Below are 26,167 nucleotides of genomic sequence, written 5' to 3' on the forward strand. Positions count from 1 at the left end.
TCCACCTCTGGCCAGGAGCTTTTTACTCTGCTCCACTTCCACCTGGTGGTGCTTGAAGGAACTGCTCCCAGGCCCCAAATAATTCACAATTATGGCTGAATTCGTGGGCTATGGGGCTCATTTTTTTTCCCACCAAACTGTGCAAACCAGAAAGTTCCAGCCTCCATAGTGGCAAAAGGAAGGGAATGCAGTCCTGGGTGGGCATTCAAACCAGAAAGGTCCTGGAGAGAGTCCCCGATTACCCTTTGAGTCCTCATGTCTATTCTGTAGCCACATATTTATGTCTCTGGTCTTTGGTATCCATGGAAACCATAACCCTGGGTCCTGCTCTCCCTCAACTCCCCCTCCACTCCCAAAACAAACTCTAGTCAGATTGGAAGACAGGTTTTCTGAGAACTTTCTTCTCTTGCACTCAAACACATCAGCACACTCATGCGTACACTCAGTGCCGACCCCATCAGCAGTCTGCACCCTCAAACAGACCTTCAGAGGCAGAGGAGGGCTCTGCAAATGCCTTTTCCCATTCTGGCCAGGCTGCCTGACCCCAGAGTTGGTGAAAGGCCTGAGTGTGGCTCCAGCTGGCTGCAGAGAGGATCCAGCATTACTGTGCCCAGTGGTACAGCCAACGTGTGGAGGTGGGAGTGGCGCGGGTGTACTGGCCTCCTTTGCACAGGCTTCTGGTTTGCACTGAAGGCTGAGAGGAGCCCAGGACATCCCCAACATCCTCCCCTAGTCTCACTAAGCAAGGACCCATCCCTCCCGCAGGGGAAGATTGTCAGTCACCAGGGAAGAGAAGAAATAGAAGAAAGAGACATACTGGAGAAGTTGACCATTGCGAACTGCTGACACCTGTCCCCGGTGTATCCCACAGGACACCTACCAAAAGAAAGAAAACCAGAAAGAGAGAGCCAGGATAGCAAGACACAGGCATCGCAACACCCCGGCATGGGCTCCTGCCAATGCCAGCTGGGTTCCTTGCCACCGTTACCATTTGTACTGGCCTTGCCACTCTGCCCCTTACCTGCAGCCCTGAACTTTAAACCCAAGGATTAGGCCAAAAATGAAAAACAAAGCAAAACAAAACAAAACAAAAGAACTAACAAACCAAAATACAAAAGAGAAAGAGAAACAAAACAAAACAGCCAAAGATCAAAACAACCAACACCCCTGGCCCTACGCCCTACATCGGGGGGACTGCACCCGGAAGCTTTCTAAGGAGCAGGGACTTGTGTTTGTATCTTCAAACATACTTTGCTTAGGATCTGGCATGTACAATCGCAAAGGCAGTTTCTCCAAACATCTCTGTCCGAAGAATCCGTTTGGACATCTGGAGAAGGAAAAGGGGAAAAATCACAGAACAAACTGGCATCATCCGCGAGGCTAAGGTTAGAAATCAAAGTGCACAGTGATGAATGAGAAAAATCAAGTCAGGCACTTGGGGTCACACTTGTAGCTGAAGGGGCTGGAGTCAGGGCTGGGTGGAGGGCTCTGAAGTTTCATTAAAAAATCTTTCTAATAGATGTGGCTCCGTGGGTGGTGGGGAGGGTGGGAGGGGCAGGGAGGAGGATGATTGAGGGAAGTGGGGTGGGGGAAGATGGGAAGTTACTGACTCGTCCCAAAGGTCACTGAAACTTTCCTTCTTACCTGCCTGGTGCCCCATGAAGCCAGAACTGTAGCCCCTTGATGCCAGGCAATCAGCTGGCAGGGTGCTGGGAGCCTCAAGGAATACCAGGTTACTGGGAACCACTCCTTTCATTCCCTACAAAATGATTCTCTCCAGGGCCCTTGGCAGGTGCTGTCGTCCATGAAACAGCCCCCAGAAAGCTCAGAGAAGAACTCCAGAATGCTGTTCCCAGACTGTGTGCCCATGACAAAAGTGCCTTTGGAGATGTCTTATCTAGTCTTTCAAAGAGGGTTCTGTGGCCAAATAAGTTTAGGAAATCCATTCCCAGGGCTCCCGGTGGAGTTGCAATATACATCAGCATATGAAAGGCTATGAAGAGTTTTGGAGAAGGAAATAGCTAAACTTTCCAGTATTTCCCAAATTTATTTGACCATGGAAATAGTTTTTTGAGGAACCCTTGTAGAACACAGTTTGGGGAACGCTGCTCTAGAGCAATATGCATGGAAAAAGCTTAGTAGGGAAAAGGGAGATTGGAGAAGAGCCAGAATTACCAGCATCCCAAAGCTGGTCTTCCTGAGGCCAGATGTACAGTATCTGGCCTCAGGTGGCAAGAACCACAGTGGGGCTGGAGCAGGCTCACTGGGGACACTGGGAGCCTATTCCATACCAGGGGCCTACTGGTTGCTTGGGAAACCTTGCCCCTTCCCCGTGGCCTGCTCTTCCATCACTGCCTTGCTCTGGCCTGGGTCTCATTCTCCCGTCTTGCTTCCTCTACAGCATCACCCACTCCTATCTCCCTGTCTCGTCCTCATCCCAAACATGCACTTCCTTCTGCTGTATGGCTGCCACTCCAGCCCGCAAGTAAGCCTCAGTCTTGCAGATTTCTGGGAGACATGTCCAGCCCTGTACTTGCCTCTGAACCCCAACAAGGCCAGATACATAAGGAGAAACAGACAGGGCCAGACTGCCCCCCACTCAGGCTGCCCACCACTCAAAGATGGATCTATGTTGTCTCTACCTCTTCGTCCTTAGGAAATCAGGTATGCCCATCACCTCTTCAGGGTTTTACCAGTGTCCCCTCAACAATAGGCTACTTGTTCATTATTAATGACTCTCAACTTCTTCAAGAGATGATTGTGCTCTACTGCTTAGCACTGTAGTGTACACTGACCATAAGCAAGTCCCTGGAGCACAGGGTGGGTAGTGGCCATTGTCTGTGATAGATACTTATGAAAGCTCTGTGGCCCCCAAATCTCACCTGGAAGAGTAGAGAATGGATGTGGTAGGTGAGGAGAGGGCTGGCGTTTCTCTGGGCCTTGATAGACTCTCTCTCAGGGGAGTCAGGAAGCTGGTCCTCACAGTGGTGGGAATGTGTCTGGCCGATGGGGGTGATGGAGGGTTTGGAAGTGTTCCTGCAGCTGCTAATGAGTTTGATGCACACTTATCCTGGTGGGCATGATGGCTTGGAGAAAGAGGCTATCTCCAGCCCCTTGTCAATACATCCTTCTCTGATTCCTGAGCCTGGTCCCTAATCATCCCAGCCTAGGGAAAATGGAGGTAGTGGCTACAGCTTCCCAACCAACTCCAGCCAGGCTCAGCTCTTCTTCCTCAGCTCTCAGAAACTGATGTCCACTTGGGATGGGAACTAGAAGGGGAGAAGTGATTTTTCAAGAAGAAGTACCTTTGGGGATCGAGAATACAGACTCAGGAAGTTGCCAAAATGACTCTTGGAATCCACAAAGGAACAAGAAAGAGATGTGTTTGACTGTGTCCAATGTTGAGATCAGCCTGGCTCTTTGAGGAAGGAAAATCTGTGTATGCATGTGTGTGTGTGTGTGTGTTTCAGAGGGAGAGTGGGGGTGTGCAGGGAGCAGGAAGGGACAAGGGGAGATTTATTCCCACTGCTGACAAGCAGGGCTGCTGTCCCATGGCTCTTGTAGACCAATGATAACTAAACACATTCCTGATCCTACATCCAGCCTGGACTACCCGACTGCATCCTCATGTCTGTCATGGCCACTGAGTTGCAAAACTCCAGGTGGCACCATTGACATGGTCTGCAACACAAATGATACCCCTGGAGTTGTGTAAAATTATGGTTCTAACCTTCCTGCCCTGGGAAAGTGTGTTTCTCACTTGCCAAACAAAAGAGGAGGCACAGTGTGTGAGGATGGCTGACACTTGAGGCAGCTCTTTGGGCACTGGCTCCTTCTGGGGGGCTCCTGTACACTCCTATCTCTCTTCTTAGCCCTGCTTGTTGAGGAGCCACATCCAGGAGGTTGGGGCTTCCCTAGAGAAGGTTCTGGGGGTGAGTCTACAGCCTCTCTAACCTGTGCCCAAAACCAGGTTCAAAGGGTACAACGGACATTAGTCTATAAACCAGGATGGCATCTGAATACAGTGTGAGTGGGTGACTGGTGGTTTCCCACTCAAACAGGGATTTACCCTCCAAGTTTCAGGGGCACAGAGGACAGATCAGAAGGAGCAGCAGGTAACAGCCTTCCCAGCCCTTCCCACCAAGTCATCAGCTATGACTACAGGAAGGTCTGTACCCAGGGCTGGAGAAGAGCAGGGGTGAGAGAGGGCAGAGAGGAGAACCCACGGGCTGCATCTGGGGTGACAGAGAGGTCAGGACCTCTACCTCTCCATTTTCCCACCCCACCTCCTGGGCTTCATTTTCTCCTTTTGGTAGCCTGGGGATAATGCCATGTGTGCTGCCCTCACCCGGGGAAGGGAGAGGATGAAGGATGAGGGTGTGCCCCCAGGCACTGGAGGGGGTGAAGGTCTCTGACCTCTTGAGGGGTAGGGGTGGAGATGTGGTGAGGATGAACAGGCAGATGGGTATGGGATGGGGAACCACCTGGACACGGGGGTGCAAGGAGACAAGGGGTGGGGAGGATGAGCCAATGGGACAGGGAGGCATGCCACTGGTATGTGCACAGGGCTGGAAAGAGAGTCTTGTTCTGTCATCATCCCCTGAACCAGTCCCCGAGAGTCACGCACCAACCGTGCTCTACAAAACCACGGAGAGAAGAGGAGAAAGCAGCAAGAGGAAGTGGAGGCCCCTGTCTGGCCTGGACAGGAGATAGTCACCTTGATTTGGATCCCCATTTTCAAATCCCCCCTGAGTTTTCTTTTTTTAAAAACAAAATTCAGTATCAGTGACATTGTTTCTTTTGGCTCTGAATTCCAGAAAAACAGGAGGGGCGGAGTGTGCCTGCTTTCCAACACTCCCCGCAGGGCTCTGAACCAATACACAACAACAAGTGTAAGAAAACCAGGAAGGAAAACTGATTTTTATAGAAACTGGAATGAAACTGACCAGTCTAGTTTCATTATCCAAGCTAAGCGGAAATGCAAAAAAATCAAAATAAAAAGTAAACAAACAGCACAAATGGTAAGACGTGAGTTCCGTTTCCTAAATGCTTTCCTTTTTATTCCATTCAGGTGTCATCAGGAACCCCAATTGGCTTGCCCCCCTTCCCTCCCGGCTTGCCCGCCCCCAAAATGGCCTCTGGGCTCTGCCCTGCCCCCCCTTCCCACCCTGCCCTTCTCCAGCACAGCACTTAGCATCTGCCCTCTTGCCAAGGCAGGGGCTGCATTTCTTACTGTCCGCAGTCCCTGCCAGGGACGCCCTTCTCCCCTGAGGGCTGACAAAGGGAGTCAGGGAAGTTGGTTCCAGGAGCCTGTGGCGGGCCTGACCCAGAGGGGATTGAGATGGGGAGGGTAGTGGGTACCAAGTTCAAGGCCTAAGCAATGAACCCCAGTTGCCCTGGTTAGGGGTAGACGTGGGGTGGGGGACAGGATACCATCTTCTCAATGGCTCAGGCTCCTGCCTCTGCTCCTCTCAGATTTAAGGGGTCCATAGTACGCAGCCTTGCTGGCAGGGGCCTCTGGGAGCCCAGAGATCTCATCACTGTTTTTTCCCACACTAAACTCTAGTGCTGGAACCTTGGATCCCCATGGCCCTGGAGCCAGGGGCTGATTCCAGTTAAAATGCTGAATTCCTTCAAGGTCCAGGGGTCCAAGGGGCTGGGGAAGAGGAGAGACCTGGGGAGGGGGGCTAGGGGAGAGGGCCGTAGGGCTGTGCTGTGTCTGTGAGGTATTCTAGGGCCCCTGTGAGTTTCTAGTAGATCTGTTCCATAGAGCTCAGAGTATTTTCAAGGCTGGCATGTTCCCAGGGTCTGTAAAACTAATGTGACAGCCTCTTAGAGGAAGGAGGGGAAGGATGATGGCTGAATCCAGGCTGGGAACTCCCTAGAGGACCTGTTGTCACTGTTAGGACTGTTTTGTGAGATTTAGGATGGGGGAAGTGGGAATGGCAGTGGGTGAAAGGTAGGGCCAGGGAGGCCAGCTGAGGGCAAGAGCCACAGTTGTGCCTGGCAATCAAGGCCAACCTAACCCAGCATCAAGAGGTGGGTGTGAAGGGGGCATGGTCTCTCGTTATAACACTGTTAGGTAGAGGGGTCTTTAAAAGTCCCAGTCTCCTCACCACACCTCACGTGGGAAGGGTCATGGCCCAGGAGGGAGCTGCAGATCCGGAGCCAGAGGCCAGAGGCCAGAGGCCAGAGGCCAGAGGCAGCGGTCCTTGTCTGCCTGGGGCAGGAGAGCTGAGGCATGTTGGACTTGACCTTGTTTATGGGAAGGACAATCACCTCTCTCTGATCTCCATCCATACTCCCAGATGCCATGGGAATGGGGCAGCTTTGGCACCTTGCTAGGGTCCTAGACTCGGGCTGCTTTGAAAAACCAAAGTTGTTAGCTAGCCTCCCTCCCCCTCTTCCCCAAGGTCTGCCCAGAGCCTATGCTGCCCTCACCAAGCTCCCCCTACTCCTCACTCACCTACCAGAAAATCTGTCAAGAGGGCTTTGTGGGCCCAACTGTCCAGAAGATCTGGCAGGGCCTGAACAAGCCCTCCCTCACTGCCATGTCCCCAACCACCCTGTTTGCTCAGGGGAGGAGGTGGTTCTGAGCTCGGAGATCCTGCTGGGGAAGCCCCACCAGGCCAGAGAGCAGGCCCTGGACCTTGGGAAGGCATAGAAGCCCAGACTTGAGCCTCTCTTCAACCCTGACCTCCCACACTGGGCCACCCCCAACATGGTACCCTTGCTAGTATCTGCGCAGCTCCCTCCTTAGCACTGCCCCTCACCCCATAGGGAGGGGGCTAGGGACCGAGGGGGGCCAGGCAGCACCCAGAGCATGTCTGGATACTGCGGTTCTGTAGGACAGGGAGAGCAGCCAGATCCTGAGGCAAGAACTGGGTTCTCCCCTCAAGACCACAAGAGCAGGACCTTCAGCTACCAAGGGCCCTGGAAACTGTGTTCTGCCTGACCCTGCCAGGCTCTTCACTGCTGGGGAAGACATGCCCTGGGAGATGTTCATCAAGAACAACATTTGGAGAGTTGCTGAGAGATTAGGGGAGGAAAATGGGAGAAAGAGAGAGATAGAAAGAGAACGAGAGAACAGACTCCCAGTGCCCATGGAAGGCATAGACTGGCATGCCCCATCTCCCTAAAGGGTGTTGGTGGAAAGGTGAACATTGGGAGGTGGGGTGGGTAGGGGCCTGGCAGAAGCCTTGGCGCTCCTTAGAGCTTACATCTCCCTGTATCCCAGGAAAGGGCTGGTAAGTGGGGCACACCTCCCTGCCTGCACCCCTTGGGGATCCCTTGTCAGTGGCTTGCAGCCCACTTTTCCTAGAGCCCTCCACTTCTGCGCCAGCCTCTCCCACCCTACTCTTGCCCCCATGCCCACCCCTACTGGTCACTTACTTGCAGGAGAGCTGGTTGATGCCTTCAATGTAGTAGCAGACGCCTCCATTGACACAATAGGACTTAGCTGTCTCGTTGCACTTCCGGGCATGCCCCGACCAGGATGACAGAGTGGTGCTCACTGGGGGTATGAGAGACACATGCTAGTGACCAACTGGGACCACCCCAGGCCCCAGAGTCCAGTTCCTTCACGACCCTGAATATCACACCTCAAAGCTGGAAAATTATAAGAGGCTGCAGCAATGGAGGGAAGGCCTGCTGGTCCCTCTTAGTCACCAGTAAGGCAAATAGGAGGCTGCCATGAGCTGCGCCCATCTTCCCAGAAAGGTTCTGCACCCCTGCTCAAGGGCAAACCTCCAAAGGTCAGGAAAACTTTCTTTTTTTGGAGGTGGTGTGAAGATAGCAGAAACCACGTTCTCTGCTGGAAAACTCTGTCCCTTCCCTACCTGACTTCTAGGGGGCTCCCCTGCAGGCACGTGGGATGTGGGGAACAAAGGCACAGGGTGGTGCAAGGAGGTGATTCTGACATTCTCGGCACTGCTTGGGCTCTTAGGGTGGACCCGGGAGTGGCTGGAGGGGGCTGGGGGTGGGGCTCTGGGTCTTGAGAGGAATGGCACCTGTTGAGAACTGTCATTTTCTAAGATTTGGGAAGGTGTGTGTGTGTGTAGGGGAATCCTAGCTTACACTCTTTCTCCTCTCAGGGCTGAGCTGGCTACAAGCTTCCCATTAAGGCTACAAAGGCCACTATGCCCCATCTCTGCAGCATCCCTGGTCTTTTCCATGCCCCCAAGCCAGGCAGCCCCCATGTAGTTAGCTGTAGCTTCTGGGTTGAGTCTCTGGGCCTTGGATGGCCCAAGCCATACATCATGGGCTTCAGGCTGCTGGGGAGGAGGTGGAATTGGGGAAGGGGGGGCAACTGGGATGTGAAAACTGGATGAGAACAGGACTGGGCTTTAAGGCTGTTGGCTGGGACTGCACATTGGATCGATCAGGTTTGTTTGATAAAGAAAGGTAACTAAAGCTCTCCTCTCATCAGAATACCATCAGGATGGTATCCAAAAAACTAGTTTCAAGCTAAAATTCTTGCTCCAAACGTCAGCTTCCATCTGCAAGATAGCCCCCTTGGCTTTCTGTCCAGATAGGGTGGTCAGAAATGGGCTCCTGCTCCCTCTCAGTGCTCTGGGATCTGAGGGCCCCCGCACCCACCCAGCAGTGGCCTCCTGACTGAGATGGCCCGTCCTACCTTGGCTGGCTCTGTCTCCCCAGGGGACTGAGGTCCCTACCACCCTCCCAGGAATAGGGGTGAGAGGAGGAGGAGGAGGAGGGCAGGCACTTGGCGCCCTCAGTGTTTAGACATGTGGGGAGACAGATGGAGCGCGGGGGACTGGGAGTGTATACACAGCTCTCCTCTGTATATGTCTGAGGAGCTTGCTGATAAAACCCAGCGGGCAGGGCCAGCTCCCACCTTCCTCTCCACGTCGTGCCTGCTGCTGAGCTGGCATCTTGGGGCCCTACTCTTGCATCTTGGGGTCTCCTTCCTATGCTCAAGCCCAAACCCAGCTGGGACCCACATACTGGCTGGGGAAAGGAGGTCTCCTGTTGGTCCCTGCCCCACTTTGGGTCAGTGAGACCCAGCGAATTAGGGAAGGGACGGAGAAGAGCAACAGCTGAATGGACTACGCCTGCAAGCTGTAAAATCCTGTTGCTGGGAGGACTTGAAAGGTTGTCCTGCCCTGCAGTTACACTGCCAAGGAGGAGTGAGGAGAGAGAACAGTGGGGTGCGTGTCCAGAGTCATGATGTGCATTGTGATAAGGCCTCAGGGCCCCTGACCCTGGTTGAATATCTCACTAGTCACCAAGTCCCTTGTGGAAAAGCATGTCAGCATCAAGCCTTAATGAAAGCAGATGAATGCAAACACTACACAGACCCCAGGGCCAGGTCCTCTTGTGGATCTTGGCTAAGCCATGGGACATGCCAAGCCCAGCCCCGGGTGGCAGAGGCTACCCACTACTGCACTCTCAGTGCTGGTTCTTCCCAAGATGTGAGAGCAGTACAGAGTAGTGAGGGTGCTGGGTGACAGGACCAGAGCTGCACATTCGGGCCTGTCACACATACCTGTTGATGCCCATTCAGGCTTTGGGAGGCAGAGGCCAGCTCCTGAAGGGAGATGGGCCCCAGGCTGGGCTGCATTGAGCCTGTGGCTACCAGAGCCAGGCTGCCACTGGGACTAGGCTGGGACCTAGTAAAGGCAGTTAGGGATGGCAATGGGGGAGCCAGCCACAGAGGGTGTGGGGAAGAGCAACCATAGGCCTTTCCACCTCAGAAAGAAGTATCCTGTGGCCACCCCTCTGTGATGGCAGGGCCTTCCCAAGCCACTTCAGCCCACATCTGGCCGTGGTAGAGCCACACACCAGGAGGATTTCCACCTGGAAAGGTGCATTCACACTGTGGCAAAGGTACTCGGTTCCAGCATATGGGCTCCCGGACAAAATGTCTATACTTCTTGTCAGTGTATCTGCGTTTCTTCACTGTGTCTTCCTGTGCTTGGAGAAGAGAAGGTGACTCTAAGTTGGAGAGTCTGGCTACTCCCTTGACACTTCCCCTGAGTGGCTTACAGCCACCCCAAACTCAACACATCCAAAACTGAGTGCCTACTCATTTGCCCCCACACCTGCTTCTCCAGCTGTACCCATCTCAGTACCTGAATGGCACCTTATCCCCCTGTGGCACAGACCAAAAACCTCGTGGGCATCTTTTATTTCTCTTCCTCCTTTATTGCCCACAACCGTCTATCACCAAAGGCTGCCATTTCTACCTTCAGCAGAGTTCTCGACTCCTTCTTCCCCTAGTCCAGGCCACCGTCGTTTCTTCCTTGGAAGACCATAATAACTTCCCTTTGCACTCAGAGTAAAGCCCACCCACTACTCCCGAGGCGGGACTCTCCACCTCTCCCACTCCATCTTCTAAGCTTGTCTTTCACTATTCAAACCATGCTGGTCTCAGTCCGGCTCCTCTAACAAGGGTGCTGTCCAGCCTAGGACTTCCAAAATATCAGTGTCTCAGATAGGCTAGCCAGGTTCCTCTTTTATACCTTTTAGCTTTGTACGCTTCTACTTGTAGGACTTATTCTAACAGATTCAATGATTCTTGTGTACTTACGAGTTGTTTAATGACTAGTTCCTTTACTAGAGTGTAAGCTCCATCAGGGGAGGAGCCATGTCAGTCACATTTACCTGGAATTTCATCGTCTAGCAGAGTGCCTGGCACATAGTAGGGATTTAACAAATATTTACTGAATGAATAAATTAACAAATGAACATCTGATTCTTGAAAGACAGATGCCTTCTGCTACCATCCCGGGGGCTAGTCTGGCCTCCTTGGCTGATGCTGATATTGGATGGTCCTCTAAATTCTCTTTCTTGTAGATTAAAGCATTGTCTCCTATTAAGTGCAAACATTCCTGAGAGGTCATTTGGGCAAAGCAAATCAAAACTAATGTGGCTATAATAATAATATAAAAGGATAATAACAAGTGTTAGTGAAGATGTAGAGAAATTAGAACTCTCATCCGTTGCTGCTGGGGATGTAAAATGGTGTAGCAGCTGTGGGAAGAGTTTGGAGGTGGTTCCTCACAAAAGTTAAACATAGAAATAGCATTTTTTTTTTATGACCCAGAAATTCCAATTCTATTATACCCAAGAGAATATATCCATACAAAAACTTGTACACAAATGTTCATAGAAGTATTATTCATAATAGCCAAACTGTGGAAACACTACCCAAATAATCCAAGAACTCAAAATGATAAATGGGATAAACAAAATGTATATCCATACAATGGGATATTATGTAGCCATAAAAAGGAATGAAGTGCTGATACATATTACAACATAGATGAACTTTGAAAACATAATGCTGAGTGGAAGAGTCAGTGACAAAAGGCTACGTATTGTATGATTTCATTGATATGAAATGTCCAGAATAGGTAAATCCACAGAGACAGAAAGTAGGTAGTGGTTATCAGGTGGCGTGGGAAGGAGAAGTGGGGAGTGACTACTAATGGATACGTGTCTTCTTTTTGGGGTGATGCAAATGTTCTGGAATTAGATAGTGGTGATGGTTGCACAGCTTTGTGAATGTTCTAAAAACCACTGAACTGTGTACCTTTAAAAGAGTGAATTTTATGGTATATAAATTACATCAAATTAAAAAATGCCCTGGAGGGGTTAACCCAGGAAGCTGTTACCAGCCATTAATGTCTTGGTGTGAATGAGTTTATCAGGGCCCTTGAAGACTGAGAATGGGCCAAGATGGGAGTTGATGGAGTGGAGATACTCTCCCCCTGCTTCATGCTGCTACTACAACTGCTCTTCTCTCTTGCTCACCGAGAAACCTCTGCTTATCTTTCAAGCAGGGCTTCTAAGTTCTGGTTTGAACCCCTGCTGAGAATTTGCATTTCTAACAAGTTCTCAGGCGATGTTAATGCTGCTTAGTGACCAATTCTGAGAACCTCTAGTAGAGCGGTGGTTCTCAAATTTTATTTTACGTAAGAATCACCTGGGGGATCTTGTTAAAATATAGATTCTGATTCAGCATATCTGGGGTGGAGATGCAAATTCTCAGCAGGGGTTTGAACTGGAACGAAATGGTTTGAAGCCCTGCTTTGAAGGCCCAGCTCAAAAGTCTCTTCAGCCATTGGGGCTGCCCTCTCACCTGCCTGGTAGCCCCTCCCCCTGTAGTAAAGCTGCCTGTCTTGCCGCTTTAGTATGTTAGAATAGGCAGACACTTCGGAGTTCAGGTTTTAGCTTCCTGCTATTTGAAGGACTTTGTTGGGGGCAAGACTGTGACTCCTCAGAGCTCAGAGCAGGGCCTTGCTGAATAAGTACTTGCTTTTTTTTTTTAAAGCACATGTGAGTGTGTGTGTGTGTTTAAACAGGCTAGCCTTTTTAAGTCTAGGGACAGGGACCTCACCAGCGCTTCCATGGTCCCGTAACAGACATCCCAAATCAAACTTGCCTACCCTATGGGACGAAGCCAGGCCCAGCCCAAATCCTGGGACTGGTACAGCCTCCTCAGGACATTCCCAGGTTCCCTTTCACCTGGGGATAAGGCGGCGGTTTCTCTTAACTCAGAAGTGGGTTGGAACAAGCTGACTGTTTTGCTAAAAGCATCACAAACTTCCTGCTGACTCCTCCTCCCAGCCAGCTCAGTAAGGCAGGATGCCTCATGTGAGCTGGCAGGGCTATGACTGCAAGTGAGGGGTGGTGGGGAGTTACTCTGATTTTGGGAAGAAGCATTGAGCTTCACCCCAACAGAGCAGTAGCCAGCCAGGAGCTGAAGTGATGATCCTGGAGAAACCCATTGTTCCTCCCTGGCCTTGCCATGCCCTCTTCTGGAGGCCCCACCCCTGTAGCCCTGGCTTCCCTGGGGCCTGGGCGGGCCAAGCCAACCCACCTTGAGATGAGTCAGAGGGGGGCAGGCACAGCTGCCCGCTGCCCGCCCTCTGCCCCCTCCCCAGGGTGCGGTTGCTGCAGGTCTCCCGGCTTTTGTGGGTAAACAAGGGGCCTGGGCATCTCTACCTGGGAAAAGGTCCCGAGTGAGAGCCTCCTGGTCCCCTGCAGTGGCCCTGGCCACCTTCCTACATCAAGGGTAGGCTTCTGCCTGCCACGAACTGCAGCAGGGCATCAGAGGAGGCGTGTACTGTGTGTGTGTGCATGTGAGTGTGTGGTGGCTCAGTGCACAGGATGTTAGCCTCAACATCACAATCCCAGAAGTCTGGGAAGAAGGGATGTAGAAATCTTCTAGCCCAGCCTCATGATCTGTAGATGGGAAAACCAAAGACTACGGAGGCAGAGTAACTTGCTTAGGGTTGCATGATGTAGCTGTGACTGGACCAAATCTCTGAACTCTTTCCACTGCTCTTGCTCTCCTGCCAGGCTGGAAGGACAAGGGGCAAGGATCCCTGTGGAAGGCCTGTGATTCCAGGTCTGTCCTTAGCTCCTGGACCAAAGGCTCTGCTGTCTGATTCCCAGCCTGATTAGAACATGGCTCCCAGAGGGCTGACAGGAGCCTGGTGTGGGGTGGGGCTGCAGTTTATCTGGGGCAGGGGAGTCTCACAACCTTTCCCAGTCTCAGGCCCCAGGTCCAGGCAGGAGACAGGGCACTACTGTGGTTTTCTGCATGGCAGCCTGCCCTCTTCCTCTGCTAATAGGGAAGTGCCCCAGTGAGTACTGGCAGGGCCATCACTCACAGTACTCTGCCTCTCACTGACCCCTCCGCATACACAGAGGTGACTGTGTGACCCAGGCATGGCAAAGGATGGTGGCCTATCTTCCTGAACACAGAGATTAGGTCAAGCAGGGCTAATCAGGATCCATCCCTGTATGTGGACACAGAAACGCAGATGTCTCTTTTCTCTGGGTGGCTGGTTAGGGTGATATAAACCTGGGGCTATCTGAGGCCATGGCCTCTCTTCCCACTCCAAACATGGGAGAAGCTCTTTTCACAGGTGGAGAGAATGAGGCCAATACACAGAGGGAGAAAGTGTCATGACCCACAGTCTGAGTTATTGGACCCTGTCATGTCTGGGGTCAGTTCTACCTCAGGACTTCCCAGTTTTAAATGCCAATGAATAAACTCCTTGAGATACTTTTAAGTTGGGTTCTTATCAGTTGTATCCAAGAAAGTCTTGACTAATAAAACAGAAAAGCCCCATATCCAAAGTGACTCTGAGAATGTCTATCCCCCATGGCTGGAGGTGGCCAGGTACTAGACTCCAGGTACAGTCCATTGTCTAGGCCCCTGGATGGGAGGTGCAGAGGGCCCAAGTACCACCACTGCTATCAAGACTGGGCAGGAGTATGGGGGAGTTAGTAAAGGCTTTGGGACAGGTTGTAAGTTCTTTCACATAATATTTACTAGCCAGCTACAATGTGCCAGGCACTAAGCTAGGCCCTGTGGGGTACGTAAGATACACATGACCTTATGGTGCTCACAGTCTAAGTGCCTACCAATCACTTCCTCATTGTATAGCCGTATCACTGGCTAGCTGTTTGACCTTGGGAAAATATCTAATCTCTTTGAGCTTCAGTTACATAATGTATAAAATACATCATGCTCTTGAGTAAGGGTCCATGAGATAATACACAGCCTAGCACAGAGTAAGCTCTCAATAAATAAACTAGCTGCTGTTGAATCGATTCTGACTCATGGCAACACTATTGTGTGTCTGAGTAGAACTGTAGGTTTACAATCCCATGGGGAAGTCCCATCCACAAAGTTCAACAACAAGGAAGAGAGTTGAAGAACGATCTATATGAAGAAAAAAGCAGCATCAGGATTGGAGGAGGACTCATTAACAACTCTTTAATACATAGATGACGCAACCTTGCTTGCTCAAAGTGAAGAGGACTTGAAGCACTTATTCATGAAGATCAAAGACTACAGCCTTCAGTGTGGATTACACCTCAACATAAAGAAAACAAAAATCCTCACAACTGGACCAATAAGCAACATCATGATAAATGGAGAAAAGATTGAAGTTGTCAAGGATTTCATTTTACATTCAATGCTGGAAGCAGCAGTCAAGATATCAAATGATGTATTGCATTGGGTAAATCTGCCATAAAAGACCTTTTTAAAGTGTCGAAAAGCAAAGATGTTACTTTGAGGACTAAGGTGCGCCTGACCCAAGCCATGGTATTTTTAGTCGCCTCATACGCATGTAAAAACTGAACAATGAATAAGGAAGACCGAAAAAAAACTGATGCCTTCGAATTATGATGTTGGCGAAGAATATTGATTATACCATGGTGTGCCAGAAGAATGAATAAATCCGTCTTGGGAAAAGCACAGCCAGAATGTTCCTTAGAAGCGAGGATGGTGAGACTCCATCGCACATTTTGGACATGTGATCGGGAGGGACCTGTCCCTGGAGAAGGATATCATGCTTGGTAAAGCAGAGGGTCATCAAAAAAGAGGAAGACCCTCAACAAGATGGACTGACACAGTGGCCGCAACAATAGGCTCAAACACAGCAACAATTATGAGGATGGTACAGAACCAGGCAGTGTTTCGTTCCGTTGTACACTGGGTCACTATGAGTTGGAATCGACTTGATGGCACCTAACAGCAACAACAGAACTGAAGAGATGCCAGAAGACTGCTGTTAGCCAAGAAGTGGCCCAGGAGTAAAGTCAGAGCTGGGAGTGGCTCTATTGGGTGGTCAGGGGAGGAAAGCTGCCTGGGAGAAAGGATAAGAACTGATGTAAAGGGGACTGACTACATTTACGGCTGACCCCGCATTTGAGCCAGATTGTTGAGAGCTTGGTTGCGGTACGAGGTGGGGGACATGGCAGGAAAAAAGCACTGTAAGAGGCCATTGCTATAGTTCAGGTGAGTAGGGATGAAACCTGGACCAAGGTTGTCCTTGAGATATGGTTGGAATGGAAGCGACAGGTGTGAGACAGATCTAGAACAAAGAATGACCAGGACTTAGAGACTTAGATTTATTAGACACAATGGTAAGGGAGTCCAAGGAGTCTGAGTGACTGGGAGAACTGGGGAATGCCTCACCAAATAGGATGGACAGGATCTGGGCCAAGTTTTTGTCCAAGGGTTCAAGGGCAGGGGGTGTTACAAGTTCTCTTTTAGACAACGCTGGGTTTAGGAAGCACTGGAAGGCTACCTGGTAGAAATGCAGGCAGGTGACTTCAGATACAGGATGTGACTCTGTGACAGGGCAGGACTGGAAGTGAACACCAATAAATAGGGAGCCAAATGGTATGCTCAGACTGTGAGTGTTGGAAGGAGGCAGGAGATCTGTGGGATGTGGAATCTTTGGGCTATGCTTCCTGGGAAAGAAGAGAGTGGAGTGGGCACGGCTTAAGGCAGCTTTGGTTGAGAGGTGAAGCAACTTTCCATTCAAGGGAAAGAACCAGGGCCTGAGAGGACAGCCCAACGGGAAGGCAGTCTTCTCTCATGCAGCTGGAACTGCCACCATGGAGAGAGGATGCTGAGAGGTACAGTGAGGCCCTGACCTTGTGAGGCTTCCGAAAGGGGATGGCTATGGGAGCAGGGCCTGCTGCCCCTGAAAGGAGGCTGTCCTCAGGGGCCCAAGGCCCCCAAGCCTCCCAACCCACGGCCCAGTGGAGGCTTCCTGCGCTTGGGTGCCCAGTACAGGAACAGGCTACAGGCGTCAGCTGGCTCACGCCCCAGGCCTCTCTCTCCCCGTAGCCCTGCTCCTGGCAACCCTACTTCCCATAATTGCCTTCTAAAAATATCCTTTCCCCCACCCCCACCTCTTGATTTCAAAATATTTAGTTTTCAGGGTATTTAAAACGAGAGCTGGCGGCTCTTCCAGGCCCAGATAACAAAGCTAAACATTTATGCTTCGACTGCATTTCTCTGAATTGGCCGAGATCTCGGGCTTGATATGGCAGCAACAGGAGGGAGGGGAGTCCAGTACAAGATAGATCATGTGCAGGCCTCCCAAGGCTGGGGGGCAACTGGCTCGCCCTGCCGAACGAAACCCTCTAGGACCCCTCCCTTCATTGGGGGACCACCTACCGCTGTTGACGTGGAGCCGGCCCCGCACTGTGTCCTTGCCCAGGATGTTCTCGGCCTCGCAGACATACTCCCCAGCGTCCTCCACCTTCACCTTGTTGAACTGGAGTCGTGAGTTCTTTCTGGTTAGGGAGGGGATAAGAGGGGGAGAGGCATGAGCCAGGGCCCAGGCCTGCTGTGGCTCCCCATTGGTCATCCACTGGTCACCTACCGGTCACCTCTCCCCACAGAGCCACAATGGCCCTGCAGGGTGGATGGGAAGTAGATACCCTCAGACCAGCCATATCTGGGGCCCAGGAGCAACCCTGAGTCCCTGGAGTGGGAGTGAAACCTGGGCCCTCAGGAGAACACAGGGCTGGGCTCATGGCTACACACGTTTTAAACCTGTGAATACTCATGTCTACTTTCCTAGGGCTGAGCCTTCTTTGTAACTCTTCCTGGGAGAAAAAATTGGGGTTCCTCGGGAAGTCGTATGGTCCCCACTCCTGCTCTTGCTCTTTCAGTGCCCTCCCATTCCCAGTGTCCCCTCTCTTTCCCCTCCACACGGTTACCACTGGCTTACCAACTGCCGTAACTTTTCCTAGAAGGGGCAGCCTGTCACTCTAAATATGTAGGTGGCAGGTGAAGGTCCCAGGGGCTCTGAGACCCAGGTAAGGCCTATTCCCAGGTACCTGGAGGAGTCGCTGTGCTCATGGATTCCCATGGCAACTGTGCCCAAACTCTGAGCTCAAACCTGCAGGTTTCTCCTGCCTTCACATCAGCTTTGCCGCTAAGGGGCACTCTGTGGCATCTCCAAGGCCTTTTGCTGCATTCATTCATTCAACAAATGTTTATTGAACCCCTTCTGTATGCCAGGAGTTTGGATACCTCAGGGAACAAAAATATCCTTGTGTCCCTACTTGATCCTCATGGCCAACCTGGAGGTGGGCAGGGTAGTACTTTGCTCCCTTCTTACAGATGGGAAAGCTGAGTCCCAGAGGAGCTTCCTGACTTGCCCAGGAGCACACAGCAAGGCAAAGGTAGAGGTGGACTAGGAGCTGGATTTGGTGAGGACACGGGCCCCTCAGCAGCCCACGGGCTCTCTCAGGGATGAGGTCTGGGTAGGGCTCCCCTTCCCTGGCTCCTTGTCTCTCTGAAGCCTCCCGCCAAACCCGTCCTTCCTTCCTACAGAGCTTCCCTGCACCTGCCCCAGAATGAAGGCTCTGTAGGGTCTATTTGCAGCTCCCACCCTTCTCTGCCCCTGTGCTCTTCGGGGTGGCCTGGATAAACCTTGGGACCCCAGCCTGGCTCCCAGGGAGAAACAAGATATAATATGAAAATGTCTTTACATGATGTGACTTCCTCCTTTTAATTACAAATTAAAAAATCAGATTCCTGGAATGCACGTAGTGGGTTAGAGTGGTGGCGGAACATGAGGTAGGGTAGCAGAGCTGCCACTGCCCTAAGTCTCGAGGATGTCAAACAGAGCCATGAAGCTGATGCAGGGGTGACGTGAGCAGAGAGCCTGGGCAGGGGTGGAGAGGTGGCAAACCGGCCCACCATCCCGCTCTTGGGTTCTGCCTCTGGGAGTCTGTCTCTTCCCAGACCTCCTCACCCCAGACCTCCTAACCCCAAGATCCCCCAAGCAAGAGTTCCCTGTTACTGTGGCGATGTCTTCGTGGATGTTATGGTGACAGTTGTCCAAGTACCCAATACCCTTCCTGGCTCAAGTCGATTTCTCTCCTTGGCCTGGTGCTTGCCCACAACCCTCTTCTGTCAGTTAAAGCTTGTTACTTTCAATAACCAGAGCCCTTGAGGCCCCTCTGGTCAAGACAGCATCTCTTCCCTGGCTTCAGCCTAATTAGATGCCACAAAGCCCAGTTCGCTAGAACAAAGCTCCTCTTGCTTTCCGGCCACCAGCCCCTCCCTGCACACTAGATGAGCAGGGCAGGGGACCATCTGAGGGTCACAGGCCAGTGCACAGGGGACACAGATCCATAGCCTCCTTGTCGCTCACACCTGAATTCAAAGGAGCTTCCCTTACATGCCATCCTATGTAGCAGGACAAAGCAGAGCAATGCTCACAGGATATCTGGAGGGATAAAAGCTGGAACTTTAAGGAATGGCTTCCTGACATGAAGGTGTGAGACCTGTAGAAATGATGCCCAAGGCTCAGGGAGAGCCCTGTGGCTTTGAAGAACAAGACGGAGGCAAGGGGACAGAAGAAACGGCCCCAAGGTTTGCTGGCTGTAGATACCTTGGTTTACTAGCTGTCTGATGATCTTGGCAGTTCTAGGAGGCGGGCTCTAGAGAGGCATAAGAGGCTCTGGGGACACAGCTGGAAGGTGGGAGCTCTACAGGTCTACATTTTCTTCTCCTCACTCCCAGCTCCAGTCAGGAGCCCAGGGGAGCCAGGACTCTTTCCCCGCCTACTGACTCAGGCCTGCCCCCTGTGATGGACGCCCCACTCCACCCTCCCCAGCCAGTTCCCTGCTGACAGGGATGGAATCTGGGCAGCCACATCCTCCACCCGTCCCCACATTTTCCTCAGCACCTACCTCCCGCTCGCTGCCTGTTGGAGGGGCCTGTCCCAGCCTGCCCCTCATAAATAAGGGAACATACGGTTCTGCAGGGAAGGGCCCCGTGCCCAAGGCTGGGGGGTAGTTTTCTCCTGGCACAGGAGGGTGAGATGCCTCAGTGCGGCGACACAGAGACAGACAGCACCCCGGCAGAGGGGGGTCTCTGGAGGCCAGCAGAGACGTCCAGACAGTGTGGCTTGGGCAGGCAGTGTGCTGGGAGGGAGAGCAGGCTGTGCGGCGGGCAAGGAGGAAGAAGATTTTGCCAAAAAGGACACCATGCCAGGTGAGGTGTGTGTGCATGAGGGTGGGTAGGTGTGGAGGTGGCAACTCTCTTCAAGTCACTTTGAGAGGAGCTTGATCACTGGGAATCAGAAGGTCCCTATCCACCATTAACAACTCACTGCTGGGAGCTTGAGGCAGAACAGATGGGACCGGGAAGTTTCAGAGATGCAGCAAATTGGACAGGGCCCTGACAGACAGGGGGCACAGTAGGTGGTGGGGGCATACTTCAGACTCTTTAAAAAAACGAAAACCAAAATTCATTGCCGTTGAGTGGATTCCAACTCATAGCGACCCTATAGGACAGAGTGGAACTGCTCCATACGGTTTCCAAGGAGTGCTTGGTGGATTTGAACTGCTGACCTTTTGGTTAGCAGCCATAGCTCTTAATCACTACAGGGTTTCCTATTACCCACTGCTGTCGAGTATATTCCGACTCATAGCAACCCTATAGGACAGGCTAGAACTGCTCCATAGAGTTTCCAAGGAGCACCTGGTGGATTCGAACTGCCAACCTCTTGGTTACCGGGTGCAGCACTTAACTACTACACCCCCAGGGTTTCCAAGGCAACTTTCTTTGGCCCATACGGGGATCGAACCCATAACCTTGGCATTATTAGCACCATGCTCTAACCAGCTGAGCTAACTGGCCACTTAAGAGTTTCCTATTAAAAAAAACACAAAAAACCCAGTGGCCTCAAGTTGATTCTGACTAAGGGTTGCCTATTAAGGGTCCCTAATACCCAGGAGGGGAAGACCTGACCAGGCCTTGTTTCTGGACTGGATAACTCATTTGTCAAATGAAATGGAGGTTTGACCAGGATAGTAACTTATTCAAAGCCTAGGACAACCCAAAGGGCCTTCTGTCTAGCTCCAGTGTGGCCCTGTACCCAGGAGAGGAGAGCTAGTCCTGCAGGAGTCTCATCAATTCAATATTTAATGTAGATCTCCTCTGTGCCAGGCCCTACAGTAGACAAGGGTGTGTACTGGGGTGGGGGCCCCAGCCTTTGAGGCTCTTTCATGCTAGCAGGAGAGACAGACTCAACCAGCTCCCCCTTCCCCCAATAATGCAATGAAGCCATGTCTAAGGCACCATAGGAGGAGACAAGGAGAGCTGCCTAGAGGGCTCAGGAAAGTGACCCAGAGAGTGTGACGTTTAAGCTGAACCTTGGAGAACTCTGTCAGGGACAAGAGGGGCATGGGAACTTTACATGCAGAGAACAGCCTGGACCCAAGGTCAGAGATTGAAAGGAAATGATATGTTTGACCAGGGATCTGGAGCAGAGAGGTACTGGGGGACAGTGGGGCTGTGACTCAAAGTCCAGGAAGAGGAGAGTTGGAAGCTGGGACTAGCCCCCTCTGGGGAGAGGTTTGTACCCAGTCCCTGCACCCTGCAAATTGTGGGATGAGGCCTGGGCTGTGCTTGGCACATAAGAGGTTCTCAATAGCTGTCAAGTAAATGAATGATCGGGTACGTGTCCACATTAGAAAGATCATTCTATGTCAGGCATTCACTGAGTCAGTGGCTCTGTGAACCTCCTGTTAGCATGAAGAGCTGTAAAGCCTGGGTGTATGAGGCATATTTTTCTGATGAAAGGGTCCAAACCTTTATCAGACTCTATACTAGAAGCTAGACTAGAAATTCCATGAAGGCAGGGACCATGTCTGTTGTGTTCACTGGTGTATCCCCAGCCTCCAGTGCAGTGCTTGGCACATAGTAGTGCTCAGTGCATTTATGTTGTATATAGAAACAGACTCACGAGGTGGCCTGTGGCCCAGAAAAGGTGGAGAGTGGCCAAGCGTGGGACCAAGTGGAGGAAGAGAGGCTACAGGCAGGGAGGCCAGATAAGAAATGTACAGGGCAGGGAGACACCTCCTTCCAGAGACATGGTACCCCACTGGAGCAGATGGTGAGGAAACAGGGGCTGAGCAGCAGGGAGTCAACCACAGAGAGTGGAACATGGGAGGGAGAGGCTGGACTAGGGTATTTTGAATTTGAAAAGTCTGTGGGATATTTCAGGGTGGTTTCTGGTGGTTAGCTGGCAGTATGGGTTTGGACCTCAGGTTAAGAAGCCATCAAGACTAGAGATGGAAACTTGGGGTTGGCAGATATTTAAAGCAAGGAGAAAGGGTGAAATCACCCACAGGTGAAGAGGAATGGAAGAGAGGAGTAAAGCCCCAAAACACAGGAAAGCTCCAATATTGATGGAGGACAAGAGAGAGTGGTTAGGGGCATGGGAGAACCGGGAGAAGCACCAGACCGGCTCAGGGAGCAGGTGGTACTCATGCCAATGGCTGCTGAGAGGCCTGGAGAAATGGGGCCAGGAAACTCAGAGGTTGCTGGGGTCTCTCAAGAGCTATAACCACAGAGAATATTGGGGGTATATTTTAAAAGCAGATTGCAACAGGACAAAGAATGTGCAGAAGATGAGAGAATGTGGAGTCAGTAGGCATAAAACTACCCCCTTAGCTGACTCCATATGGGATGGAGGGGAGGGGAGGAGGGAGAAGGGGCAACGCCTGGAGGAGGAACAGCAAACAACAAGTTGGAGGGAAGGCATTGAAGAAGAGAAGAGATACGCGTGGATTTGTAGGTAGAAAGAGAAAGTTTGAAGTTACCAGAGAAAGAAGCTTGTTGATGGTTCCGGGGTTCTGAAGGCGGGTGTGTGTTTATGTGTGCAAGGCGGGACTGGGGGTATGTGACACTGGGATAAGGAATGAGGGGATGAGGATGGACCAAGTTGTGGACATGTTTGGAAGTAATGAAGTCACTCTCTCCTGACTACTTTTGTCTCAGCGAAGTAGGGGGAGAGGTCATCTTCTAGAAAGGGAGGGCAGGAGGGAGAGAGGGGCCCCAACAGCTCTGGGAAGGCAGTCTATTCTTCTCTCCAGCTTGTAGCCAGTCTTGGCAGGGCAGTGAGCAGGGATGGGGAGCCCCAGAAGGTGAGCTGGAGGGGCAGCCTGAATTCTTGCCAGCTGGGGACACGCTGGACACCGCTCCTCACACCCCATCAATTTTCTTAGGAAGCAGTATTCTTTCAGCCACAAGCTTTTTATCTAAACCAAATCCTTCTTAAATTACTTTCTGTTTTCTGCTTGGATCACTTTCTGGGGTGACCACTTCTCTCTTCCCTAACTGGGAGGACATCACAGACCATTTGCTCCAACTCCTTCTTTTCACAGGTTCTGGGTGTGCATATTCAGGACCACAGAGCCACCTAGGAGAAGCTTGGACTCATGCCTTCTTTCCATCACTTTCTGCTGTGCAGCAGGCCGGAAGGGGGAGAGGGGGTGTCTCAAAAATCATCTTCGTTTGCATTTTGTGAGGATTATGGAAGAAAAGGACAGACAAAAAGAGGTGGTGTAAGCTACTCCAGAGGGAGCAGAAAAGATTAGGGTGCTCCCCGGCCACCCAGGGGAGCCTGCCTGGCCCCTAGGACCAACAGAGTAGGTCAGGTAGAACTTGTGTTTAGCTTCCCTGTCTGTCCTGCATTCTGATATCTCCTCAGAGGCCAGGTGGAGGGCAAGAGAGAGGTGGGGAGGCTGCTCTTGGATTTCTGGATTCTCTGGTGCCTGAAGGTCCCCTGCCCTACCAACCCAAGCAGGAAGAGAAGTCATCTTCTGCAACGTAGAGATTCAGAGAACTTCTGATTCATTTCCCTGTACCGTTAAGTCAAAGATTAGACAATCCCCATTTCATAGGGGACACTATCTGAGATATAGTGACTTTTCCCCTTGCCTTGCTCTTTTTTTGCTCTCTACTAAGTGATAGCTTACTCAGCTGAGAAACCAGATCATCATCATGTGTGACCTCCCAGAGGCATTCTAGAGTGAGAGTCTTTCCTCAAAGGTTACCAAATGGTGGGGCTTTCAGACCCCATTTGAGAAGTGTTAGGGATAGGGGTAGGCTTCCAGATCCTTAATCCACAAGTAAAGCTGACCTTGACAGTCAAATTGCCTTTAACCATACAGAGAAATTGCTTGAGCATCTACAGTCTCCAAGATACTGGGCCAACATGACCAGAGGGACCCAGAGCTGCGGGGAGAAGGTTTGGCTTAGCAAGGAAGGGGTGTGGAGAGGGCCTGGGATTGTTTCCATGCGTGGGGGCACAGCCCTAGGCTCTGCCTAGCTCAGGCACCTCCTTCTCAGGTCAGCTGGAGGGAGTGTTGGACGGTGCTCACCTGCCGTTTCCGTACTTGATTCGAATGTCACGGCTGCGGTTGAGCTCCTTGCCATCCTTGAACCAGCGGTAGGAGGGCTGGGGGTTACCGGCTGCTGCCTCGCACTTCAGCGATTGCTTTTCACCCACCTGTCCCGTCTGGCTTTTCATCTTCTTCAGCTTAGGCCGGGTGGCTGTGGGGGTACAAGGCAGGACGGTGAGCGTGGCACTGGTGAGAGCAACTCCAGGCATGAGCAGTGGAGGGTAAGGGCCACTGTCCTCGGGGGCAGGTGAACGGATGAGTCTGGGGAGCCACTTGTCCTGGTGCCCCTTCCTAGTTCAATCCAGCAAGCATTGACAGAGTCTGCAATGACACTATTTATTTACTACACTATTTATAGAGTTTCCTTCACGCCTGGAATGGTACTAGGAGCTTTATATACATCAGCTTATGAAATCTTCACGATAACCTCATGAGTTCACGGCAATGATTAACCCCATATATAGACAGGGAAACTGAGGCTCAGAGTAATGAAATCACTTCCCCAGGGTGGTAGAACTGGGATTCAAACCCAGGTCTCCTTGACTTCAGTGTTCAAGACTAACTCCTGTTCCCAGCCCCCGGGCCTGTGTGGGGCCCAGAGGACACAGGGAAACCAAGATGGCAGACACAGCTCTTGACTTCGGGAAGTTCAGCCTAGCACTGACATCACAGCATGGTCATGGAAGGTGGGGCGGGGGGAGGGGCAGTGGTACAGCCCAGAAGAGTGACTCTAAGCCAGGCTGGGGAAGGGGTAGCTTAGCTAAGACTTCAAGGATGAAGAAGGGAGGTGGGCCAGCCAGTCAGAGGCAGTATGTGGCTTTGGAGAACCACACGTGGGCTGAGTTGAGTGGCCTGGGGCTATACTGGTGGGCACAGGCACTTTTCCCGTATTTCTTAAACATCATCGTCTTTCTCATGCTTTACCCTTTTGCTCCCCTCTCCCACCTAAAAAAAAAAAAAGGAAAAAGTCCTCTGCTGTCAGTAAGGTGAGGGCCAGCAATGCTCCCAACTGGGGTATGCAACACTGTCCATTGGAGCAGCCCTTTACAGGACACGCCATGCCTTCCTGCATGCTCTCATGTGAGCTCTGTGAGGCAAGTGTCTCTACAGGCCCAGTGGGTGAAGCTGAGCTCAAAGAGGTTAGACAATTCTCTGAGGTCACAAAGCCAGGGAGTCAGCTTGGAGACCAAAGCCCAGGCATCCGGATTTGTAATGAGCCAGCCTGGTACCGGGTTGGTGACTGCTTTTGCAGCCTCACTTCTATTTGAGGAGTGGAGACACAGATTAAAGTCTTTCTGGTAGTAGAAGGGAGGGTCTGGTGGGCCCAGGGAGTTGCTTGGGTGCTGAGCAGCCATTGGCCACTGGTCTTTTCCTCAGGGCTCAGAGTCCTGGCAATGGGCCTAGCTGGCTTGGAGAAAGGCTGGGGAGGGGGCCTGGCTATAGAGAGAGGCCCCCTCATTGAACCTAGCCCTGAGCTGCTGCTTAGAAGTAGGGATGAGACGCAAGCGAGGGTGCAGGGGGCAGACAGCATAAAAAGAAAGGGCTCCCGAAACCTTAAAAAGCTGCATTACATAGACTTAAAAAATGATTCTTATAAAATAATTATGTTCATCGTAGAAAATTAAAAAATAGAGAGGTAAAAAAAACAAAAATCACCCATTATTCTCCCTGTCTCTCTCTCTTACACATACACAGTTTTAAACAAAATGAAATCACTGCCAGTAACAGGTTTCCTTCATTTAATGAAATGATGCAGTTCTTCTCCTTGGCATTAAATATTAATCTCTAATAGCACTTCCCAAACTAAATTCTATAGGACATGAGTTGATAATGGGTATTACTTGAAAAAAGGGGTGCATGAACAAATCAGTTTGGGGAACATGGGGTAAACAGTTAAAGAAATATCTTTATCAACTTTAGTATGATTCTACAGGTAGGGCCTCAGTTGTTTTTTTTTTTTTTTTCCTTGAAACCTTTAATAGCGTTTCAAGAAAATAAAGTTATGTGGAACAAGCTCTATAACATCATTTATATACGTGTACATGTGTGTGCAGTGTTTGGGTGGTACAAATGGTTAATGTGCTTGGCTGCTGACTGAAAGGTTGAAGGTTTGAGAGCACCCAGAGGTGCCTTCAAAGAAAGACCTGGTGATCTACTTAAGAAAAATCAG

General features: G+C 51.3%; 1 protein-coding gene and 1 non-coding gene across 6 annotated transcripts in view; both read right to left on the reverse strand.

Annotated features, from left to right (window-relative positions):
- The window catches only part of NRG2 (neuregulin 2), a 208,091-nt gene that overhangs the window by 15,715 nt on the left and 166,209 nt on the right, over positions 1-26,167 (reverse strand). For 2 of the 5 annotated variants that reach the window (XM_064276989.1, XM_064276980.1), the window contains exons 2-5: positions 23,977-24,148; positions 16,961-17,079; positions 7,393-7,513; positions 818-876 (exon numbers count right to left, since the gene is read on the reverse strand). In XM_064276989.1, the coding sequence (XP_064133059.1) occupies positions 818-876; positions 7,393-7,513; positions 16,961-17,079; positions 23,977-24,148 (471 nt within the window). Of the gene's footprint in view, positions 1-817; positions 877-1,250; positions 1,328-7,392; positions 7,514-16,960; positions 17,080-23,976; positions 24,149-26,167 lie in introns of all 5 variants that reach the window. The other 3 variants (XM_064276974.1, XM_064276979.1, XM_064276999.1) reach the window with 2 other exon arrangements.
- TRNAI-AAU (transfer RNA isoleucine (anticodon AAU)) lies at positions 20,373-20,446 on the reverse strand. The gene has a single exon. It is a non-coding gene; the product is annotated as a tRNA-Ile (tRNA).

The sequence above is a fragment of the Loxodonta africana genome, chromosome 2, assembly GCF_030014295.1.
Source record: "Loxodonta africana isolate mLoxAfr1 chromosome 2, mLoxAfr1.hap2, whole genome shotgun sequence".
Lineage (NCBI taxonomy): Eukaryota > Metazoa > Chordata > Mammalia > Proboscidea > Elephantidae > Loxodonta > Loxodonta africana.